Here is a 10046-nt window from a genome sequence, read left to right on the forward strand (position 1 = left end):
TGAGTCTTTCTGGACAGAGAGATTTGACTAGTAGCTCTTTGGTGACTTCGGCTGCAGATTTGCATTGTTTGCTCAAATTGATGATTCTACCATGATAACTAAAAATGGATTACTTTTTTGTCTCTTGGACAGATATTACACAAGAACCATTTATCAGTTCCAGTTTCAAGAAGCTCTTTGTCAAGTGGCTAAACATGAAGGTCCCTTGCACAAATGTGACATCTCAAATTCCACAGAAGCAGGGAAGAAGCTGCTGTAAGATAAGAAATGCCCCAAAACATTGAACCTTTCTTAGCACCCACGTCACTAGGCCCCTGCACCCACTTTTAGTCATTCCCACCCTTAGGCTTGAGTTTGATTTTAAAATTTTCTGAAAAGAAAATGTTTGGCTTCAAAATGTCCTCTTGCACATATTCAATGTTTAATTTGTAATCAGGTAGAAACCAAGATCATGCAGTGGTTGCAGCAGCCATCTCCTATCTCCACATCCAAACTACACAGCTCCCTTTGTGGTCATTGGAAAGGCAGAGAGAGTGAGGGGTGAATATATCTGTTAGCACGCTCTAGCTTCATATCTGCTAGAAGAAAACTGGTGTGGCGCTGTAGGATAAGCACTGGACTTCTAACAGAAAGGTCGGCGGTTCAAACCCACCAGCCACTCCTCAGAAACCCCATAGAGGGTCGCTATGAGTCGGAACCGACTCAACAGCAACAGAAAGTAACCATAGATCATAGATGTAAATAGATGCGGATCTGGAATCCTTTAGATGGCCCTGAACATTTCTTTTTTTTCATATAGTGGGATGTTGAGCCTTGGAAAATCAGAACCCTGGACTTTTGCATTGAAAAGTGTTGTAGGAACTGATAAAATGGATGTGAGCCCACTGCTTAACTACTTTGCACCCTTGTATAAGTGGCTGACTGAGCAGAACAGAAACTCTTATGTGGGCTGGAACACCGACTGGACTCCATGTGCGTACATGTTTCGTGTTGCCGCGCTCTCTCAGCTGCTTCTCCTTCATCTACTCTGACCTCAGGCTCATGGGACTGTAACAGTAGATCTTCCATCTACATTGACCCTGCTTTGTTCTAGAGACTTTCCTCTTGGAGTGTTGAATCATCCTGTCTCCACCTGAACCACAGCTTTTATTCTGAGTCATTCCTTTGCTAATTTCCTGCGTTGAATCTGCTGCTTCCTAGATGGTATGTCTTTCTTCTTTCTTGATTCTATCTTGTTTTACTGTCACTCCAAGTGACATTCTGAGCAAGTGACGTAGGAGGATCAACTGTTCTCCAGATTGGCTTTAAACACACCTTGACTTCCGTCCCCCTGTTTGCAGCTTGACATTTTCCTGCCATCTGTCATCCTTGAGTTCCAAGTTTCTCTGAGATTCTCTGACCCTTTGGTGGTCTATACCCGCTCTGTGTACACACTGGACCACGGCTTCCTAGACCCTAAGACAACAGTTACTCTTCATCTATCACTTGTCAGCTTCTAAAACTAAGATTTAGACCTTGCTGGAAATGTCTTGATTAGCACTTAGGTGACATCTAGTGGAGGGAAAGGCAGTGCAGACATGTGGTCAGTCTGTCATCTGTAACTGGTGACCTTTGATTTCTTGTTAATCAGATGCTGACGAAACCATCAAAGTGAGGATAAGCCTAAAATCTGCTCTTGGAGACAAAGCGGTGAGTACACGGCTAGTTCATCCATTACTTTTCAATGTATTGCTCCTAAACGGGGCACAATGAACCCATTTCAGGTGATTGGAAAGGGTAGGGGCCACATGGTTCCCTTCAAAATTAGCAGTCCCAGATTCTGGCTTTCTGCTTGTCTTGTTTTGGTAACATATTCCTTAGAGTCCTGGTTGGTATAGCAGTGTAGGATAAACACTGGATGCTAACCACAAGGTTGGCAGTTCAAACCCACCAGCCTCTCCTTAAAACTCTACATAGAGTCGCAATGAGTCAGTACTGACTAGACAGCACTTAACAACAACATGCCTTGCTTTCTACTTACTCGTTGCCTTGAAGGTGTTATGAAGACCGATAAGAAAGCCTTTATACTGGTCCTTAAAAATCAAGTACCTACCTTCCTAATTCATTCTTGTCACCATTACTTGTATTTGAGGAAGAGGACAGATATATTTTGAGAGACTGTTGGTTTTTAGAAATAATATGGATAGCTTTTTGTTTATTTTATTCATCTACATCCTGACTACGAAGAGTGTGTTCTATAGATCAGCAGCATCCACGTCACCTGGGATACAAAATCCCAGTTTAAGCTTTAACTAACCTGCGCCCTCAACTGTGCCATCAGTATTTTAAGCAGACTCCCTCCCCCAGGTGATTCCTAGACACTGTAAAACTGAGATGCTCTGATTTCTGTTTCACAAACTAGGCTGCACACTGCAGCTACGTGAGAAGTTTTACAAATATGAATGCTTGAATGTCGCCCCCTAAAGATTCTGATTGCGTTAATCTGGGGGTGGTGGTGATATGAAGAGTTAGGCATCAAATGGCACAAAAACTCCCCAGGTGATTCTAATTACAGCAGCATTTGAGGATCACTGACTTAAGAGCAGTATTTTGACGTCACCAAAGAGACTGTTATGTATCTTCATGTGAATTACCTCAATCAGCTACTACTTTCTCCCGCCAGGTGTCTAAGCTTAGCTGGTCTAAGGAAGTAGGCTGTTTGGTTGGGTAAGAGGAGAGAAGGCAGTAGAGGACTGCAGAAAATTGTTGCCTGCATCAGATACATCCCAGAATTGTATTTCTATCCCCTTATCCTGGGAGGTTAAATATTGTCCAGAGCTTAATAGTAGTTGTGTATTTTTCATAGATAAGATATCAAAATATAAATAATACGTTGTTGTTAAGTGCGGTCGAGTCAGTTCTGAAACTCATAGCTACTACCCTTTATAGGGTTTTCATGGTGTGTGGCTGGTGGGTTTGAACCACTGACCTTATGTTTATCCTAGAGTGCCACACCAGGACTCCATAAGTAAAATAATTGAACTTCAAGGTAAACATTGAAGAAATGAATAATGCAAACGGAGCTGCATTTCTTCCCAAACTCTTGACGGTCAAGTTCCTATTGGTTTTGAGTGAACTTGAGTGTCTCTGGTATTATTTCCCTTGCTGTCAGATTTTTATTATTATTAGTTCTCCCTTGACCTGATAACTCTTCATTATAATCAGCAGGTTGGGGTCATTTTAAATTATCTTTTTGTCTTGACATTTGTCCCATGTGCGAGGGGGTTAGTGCATAGTCTCCAGAGAATTTGATATATCTTCTATGGCCTACTCACCCATTGGCTGGCAAGTGGATTCTGACTCATAGTGAGCCCAAGTAATTCACAGTAGAACTAACCCTGTCCCACAGGGCTTCCAATGACTGTGATCTTATGAAAGTCAGGCACCAGGTCCCTATCCCGCACCATTGAGTAGATTCAAACTGCCATCCTTTCAGTTAATAGTCAAGAACAAACCATTTGCTCCACCCAAAGACCTTAGATGAGACCATCTTCATAGTGGGGGCAGAATATCTGCTCAAGTTAGGCTATTTCCTGGTGAAGTACAATTGGAGCTTTGACACTATTTTGAGAACTCAGCCTTTACAATTTTATAAATATATAGTAATAGTAACCAGAAGGCTCCATACAATAAGCCCTGGACTGCAAACCACAGAGTCTACGGTTTGAGCCCACCAGCTGCTCCACAGGAGAAACATGAGGCTTCCTGCTCCCTCAAAGATATAAAGCCACAGAAACTCAATGTAGGGTCACTATGAGTTGGAAGCAAAAGGATAGCACTTAACAACAATAGTAACGGGAATCTGATTAGTAGTAGTATTAATAACTTTATTATAATTATAAAAAGCAATATTTTGCTCCCCAAAGCTGGGTGAAAACAAATTGAAATGAATGTTAGCAATTCTTGAGTGATAAAGGAGAAGCAAATTTGTGCCCTTCATTGATCTCTATTGCCACCTACTGGAGAATAGAGATCACATTTTTTTTCTTTTCTCTTGAACAATGGCAACCACACAAGCCACTTGTTTAGCCTTCAAAAACAAGCATCAACAGATGACCTTGCTGTTTACAAAGTGTTATCTTTCCCTTTGGAACTTAAGCTACCTTCTTCATCTTTTACATTTATAGTATACTCATCGTGAAGCGTATTATCAAAGAAGTCAAAGCGTTGTTGAGTGCCATCAAGTCCATTTTCCACCCATACTGGCCTTATGTGACAGAATAGATGGCCTTATGTGACAGAATAGATGGCCCCACAGAGGTTCGTGGCATGGCACTGTACGATAAACACTGGCGTGCTAACTGCAGTGAAACCCACCAGCTGCTCCTCAGAAACCCTACATGGGGTCAACTATGAGACAGAACTGATTTGATGGCATTTTAATACCGACAACAATTTTTACCCAGTTGACTTCTTAGGGAGTCTTGATGTGGCACCGTAGGATTAGCACTGGATAACAAAGGTTGGTTTGAACTGCAAGGTAGGTGGTTCAAACCCACTAGCCACTCCTTGGAAACGCTATACAAGGTCTGTATGAGCCAGAACCTATTCTATGGCACTTAACAACAACAACAATGATCCTTACAGGGAGCTCTGGAGACACCATAGGGATAAACACTGGACTACTAACCAAAAGGTTGATAGTCCAAATGGACCTTAGAAACCCTATACGGGGTCACTAAGAGTTGGAATCGACTCGATGGCAGTGAGTTTGGGGTTTTTAGTCTTTCTAGGAGCAGATCACCAGATGTCTTCTCCCACAGGACCACTGGTGGGTTCAAACCACTGACCTTTCCATTACCAATCAAATGCTTAACCATTGCACCAGCAGGGCTCCTCTGTTGTTGTTGGTGTTGTTAAGAGTGTTTACTCAGCTAACATCCAAGCCAAACTGAACCCATTCATTCTTACATCCTAGTTTCACTTGGGAACTTGTTGTTGTTGTTGTTAAGTGCCGTCGAGTCGGTTCCGACACATAGCGACCCTGTACAGAGTTTCCGAGGCTGTAAATCTTTATGGGAGCAGAAAGCCTCATCTTTCTCCCACAGAACAGCTGGTAGTTTCAAACTGCTGACCGTGAGATTAGCAGCCCAATTTGTAACCACTACGCTACCAGAGCTCCTTTGGAAACTTGTTAGAGATACTAATTCTGAATCAGAAATTCTAAGGGAAGGGTCCACTTAGTGTTTTAACAAGCCCTCCAGATGATGCAGATTCATGAGCCATTTTGAGGACCACTGAGTTAATGAAAAGTCCTCAGTGGTACAAACAGTTTGCATTTGACTGTTAATCTAAAGGCTGGTGGTTTGAACCAAGCCTACAGAACAGCTCTAGTCTGTAACATATGGGATTGCCATGAGTTGGAATCTATGGTGGTGTGTTTGTTAATATTCCAAGGAGACTTGCTATGCATTAAAAAAAATATAGCAAGTCTCCTTGGAATATTAGAAGAATTCAGACTAACGGTGGTAGACACCATGTTTTTGAGTGTGTCCTATGAGCTCTACTGAGCAGTGTCTTTCTTCTGAATTTGCAGTATGAATGGAATGCCAATGAAATGTACTTGTTCTCCTCGTCTATTGCATATGCCATGAGAGAGTATTTCTTAAAAGTCAAAAACCAGACGATCAGTTTTGGGTGAGTTGATTTTCGGGGTTCTTGTTACTCCAACGAGCACTTCCCTTATTCTGGGGTGTGAGGATGCATTCTTCATGAGAATTTAAGAACAATCTCCTAATAATTTGTAAAAACTTCTTTGATATTCTGGAATCTGGGCCTCTCTATTTTGGGATGATTGTGGCTGGTTTAATTTGTAGATGACATGAACAAATCTCTCACCCACTTATGGCAATGCCTTTATTGTGTACATTCTACATCACATACAGTCTATTCTATGTGTGTGTATGTTTGACAATCCACAAAATGTGCCAGTGAAATATGTTGAGAAATATGTTGAGAAGTACTAGGAAGAGAAATACAACAGGAAAGGGATTAAGGAATACTGGTGGATATGAAGGTGTGTGTACGTTTGTGTCAACTGAAACAAAATGTTCAGAAAAGGCCTCATTATTATTTGAGCAAAGAGTTGAAGGAAAGAGCACCAGCAGTGCGGATAACAGGGAAGTGTTTCAGTCAGACTGAATAGCAGGTACAAAGACCTTGAGGAAGCGACGGTGAAAGAACAGCAAAGAGACCGGAGTGGCTCGGACAAAGTGAGTTAACAGAAGATGGGTCCAGGGCACTATGAGGTGAAGGGGAGGCAGAGATGCCCACAAGGGCTTCCAAGGCCATTCTCAGGACTTGGACTTCTACTCTGAGTGAATGGGTACACATTGAAGAGTTCTGGAAGATATAATCTGCCTTAGGTTTTAATAGGTTCACTCTGACAGATGAGAACATAGTTTTGTCACATGACCTAGTAATCCTACTCATAACCTTTCCATGGGGAAAATAGGACACTGTCTTCTGGGAAGGAGCAGGACAAGGGACTGTAAGTGCATATCTGTGCATGGCCTAAGTCATCACTGTGGCCATGGTATAGAAGTCCTGGGGGGGGGGCGGGGTGAGGGGAGTCAATGATGCCTGCTTGGACATTCTCCATCACTGAAATAAAATATGTGTCAGAACAAACAGTGCCAAGATACATATCACAGTTCATATGGCTGATGTCATGAGCTTTAGGCAATTTGAATGCTTTTTGGACAATGACATCCTTCCAAAGCACCCTCCCCCATCCTGGTTGGGTGCTCATGTCTTTCTCTCTACTTTACCCCAAGTCCCTCTCCTGGGTCCCTCCCTAGCATCTATTTCATGGAAGAGGAAGTCTTCGTTTCTTTACTACAAGGGAAGATGTTGTTCTTGTTTCTCCACAGAGTGGAAGATGTACACGTGACTGATAAGCAGCCAAGAGTCTCCTTCAAGTTCTTCATCACCATGCCGAAAAACCAGTCAGACATCATTCCTAAAACTGAAGTTGAAGAGGCCATAAGGTAACATTTTACTTTCAAACATACTCTACAAGGGCGAATGGGTTAACAAATACTGCCTCCCGGTGACACCACCTACTATGCAAAGTCCTACTATGGATGGACACTTGTCTGTACGACCTGCTGAGGTGGATTCAATTACCCTTTGCCATTATTTGATACCAAGTTACTATGGACATATTCTAACATGGGGGAAATTGTCCCCAAACTTTGTGTTCACTCTGTCTTGACAACACAATAGTCACCAATAGCAAAAGTCAACCATTTGTACATTTACACACTTGCAACCCGTTTATTTCCCAAGGAAACTGCTGCTAAACCTAAGCTAGGATGTAAGATTTGAAAGATATTGTAATAGTCAAAACACCTATCTTTCATGGTAGGGATGTGGCTATCTAGTTTGATTTCATCATGATTTAAGTGCACAGTATTAAGATGTTGTTGTTGTTGTTGTTAAGTGCCATCGAGTCAGTTCTGACTCATAGCAACCTGGTGTAGGGTTTCCAAGGAGCAACTCGTGGGTTTGAACTTCCGACCTTGTAGTTCGCAGTCCAGTGCTGATCCTACAGCACCACACCATTAGTCCAAGCCTTACCTGATCACTTCCAGAGTAATATAAGGGATAAATTGATGGTGTTGTTGTCAAGTGCCATGGAGTTGGTTGTGACTCACAGTGACCCAGTGTAGGGTTCCCAAGGGGTGGCTGGTGGGTTTGAACTGCTGACTTTGTAGTTAGCAGACCTACAGCACTACAAGAGGGCCACAGTAGAACAATGATATAAGGAGTAAATAGCTACACGCAATTTTCTTTTGCCTAAGAAAGTGTATCTTTGCTGTGTTTTGCTTCTGCAAACAGGATGTCCCGTGGCCGTATCAACGATGCTTTCCGCCTGGATGACAACAGCCTGGAGTTTGTGGGGATTCAGCCGACACTGGTCCCCCCTTACGAGCCCCCTGTTGTCATCTGGCTGATTGTTTTCGGAGTTGTGATGGGAGTGGTGGTGATTGGCATTATCGTCCTGATCGCCACCGGGATCCGAGATCGAAGAAAGTAAGTAACCTTTCCTAAGATGGATGTGTGTATCTACTGTAAGACAGAAAGGTTTAGGAGCACTTAATTAGCTCATCTGTAGTGTGTGGTGGGTGGTGTAGACTAGCTACTTGGTTAAACAATTTTGCACCGAAATATTCTAATGCGCCCCCTGGAAATGACTCAATTTCATTTGCCCTCCACCTTCCAACCCAAATGATCCATTTCACACAGCTTATCAGTAACAGATGGGAATGTGACCCCCATTTCCAAAGCCCGTTGTTACATTATAAAGCCGTCCTGCCCCAACCTTTACCATTTGGAAGTTGATAACTTAATAGGGAGCTTTTTTCAAATGAGGAAACAATTGGCTCAATGACTACTGAAGTTCTTAAACTTAATAATACCAGCTAATTGTGATTGAGGATTATATGCCAGGTGGAGTTCCTGGGTGGCACTAATGGTTAAGCACTTGACTACTAACCAAAACCCACTCAGAGGTGCCTCAGATGGCAAGCCTCCTGATCTGCTTCTGAAAGAAAACCCTATGGGATCACTACGAGTCAGAAATGACTCAACCGTGACTGGTCAACTGATACATGACAGACAGATACTATGGGGGTACTTGGAGCCCTGGTGGCACAACGGATTAAGTGTTGTGCTGCTAACCAAAAGGTCTGTGGTTCAAAGTTGCTCCACAGGAGAGAAAGATGAGGCTTCTGTAAATATTAACAATCTAAGGAACCCTATGGGGTAGTTCTAGTATATAACTCGGAATCCACTTCATGGCATTGGATTGATGGGTGGGTACTCTACTAGCATGCCTTCATTGCCTGTACTTAATTGCCATCATTTTCTGATGAAGCAAACTGAAGTATCAAGTTTCCCCTAGCTCTGACTCCAGAGCCCAAATCCCTAACCAGCCTCCTACACTTAACCAGCCATGATGCTGACCGCTCACAGTGCTTTCTTTAGAGAAGGCATCCAATGCCATCCTTGTATCTCAGAAGTTTATAATCTAATAAAAGAAGACTGACATGCAAGTGAAAAACCAGTGCTTAACTTCTGAGCTAGAAACCATGTCTGGGGCTGGTGGGGTCCAAAGGAGACCGTAGGCATTCTAACAATACTGTGTTAAACTGACTTCACTTTATTAAACAGGAAAGCGCAAGCAAGCGGTGAAGAAAATCCTTATGCCACCGTGGACATCAGTAAAGGAGAGAACAATGCAGGATTCCAAAGCACCAATGATATCCAGACCTCATTTTAGCAAGCTAATCTGATTCCTATAAGTAATTCGGCAGTATGTAAATGCTAATTTCAAGGTATAGAAAATAAGAGATTATGAAGATGTTACTAACTATCAAACCTGTAACTTTGTTGAGGCAACATCGTCCAAAGATAGGGCGAGTACAGAGAGGGCACCCTTGTGTCCAGTGATTTCAGTATTTATTTCTGCCTCAGGAGCTATCTTCTCTTGTATTTCCTAAAAGGGATGTTGATATCAGAGAATAATAGAGAAGGTGTGTCTTGGGCCTCCCAGGCTGGTCGGGGGAAGGGCACTATAACTACATTGAATAAAATTTGACTATATTACGCAAACAAGTGTTGGGCTTTGTGTGAAATATGGATGGAGCTCTTGTGAGGACCATGCCAATGACCTGGTAGGGCTTCAGGAATGGAGAAGGACACGTAGTTTTCCATGTGTAAAGAATGACACACTCGCTTTGTGTGAATGTCATCCAAGTACTAGAGTGACTTTTCACAATGACATCTAGACTGGATCCTGCTTTCTTCAGTGTAACATGTCTAAAGGAGACACGAGATTCCAGAAAGGAGTTGGTAGATCACACCTTCTCACTTCCAAGCTGCTTGGCCAACTTTTCCCTCCTGACAACACAAAGTTAGCACTAGGGGCCTCCATGACTCCTGCTGAAAACTCACGTCTATTGTTCTAGGATGATTAGTTCCAACTGAACACCACGCTCTGA

The 10046-nt window shown here is 42.7% G+C and overlaps 1 protein-coding gene across 1 annotated transcript in view; it reads left to right on the forward strand.

Moving 5' to 3' along the window:
* ACE2 (angiotensin I converting enzyme 2) overlaps positions 1-9325 on the forward strand; it is a 41753-nt gene extending 32428 nt beyond the window's left edge. The window contains exons 12-18 of the mRNA XM_006835610.1: positions 133-255; positions 800-972; positions 1631-1689; positions 5576-5676; positions 6912-7028; positions 7882-8076; positions 9217-9325. Coding sequence (XP_006835673.1) covers positions 133-255; positions 800-972; positions 1631-1689; positions 5576-5676; positions 6912-7028; positions 7882-8076; positions 9217-9325 — 877 coding nt within the window. The remainder of the gene's footprint in view (positions 1-132; positions 256-799; positions 973-1630; positions 1690-5575; positions 5677-6911; positions 7029-7881; positions 8077-9216) is intronic.
* The last annotated feature ends 721 nt before the right edge of the window (positions 9326-10046 follow it).

The sequence above is a fragment of the Chrysochloris asiatica genome, unplaced genomic scaffold, assembly GCF_000296735.1.
Source record: "Chrysochloris asiatica unplaced genomic scaffold, ChrAsi1.0 scaffold00018, whole genome shotgun sequence".
Lineage (NCBI taxonomy): Eukaryota > Metazoa > Chordata > Mammalia > Afrosoricida > Chrysochloridae > Chrysochloris > Chrysochloris asiatica.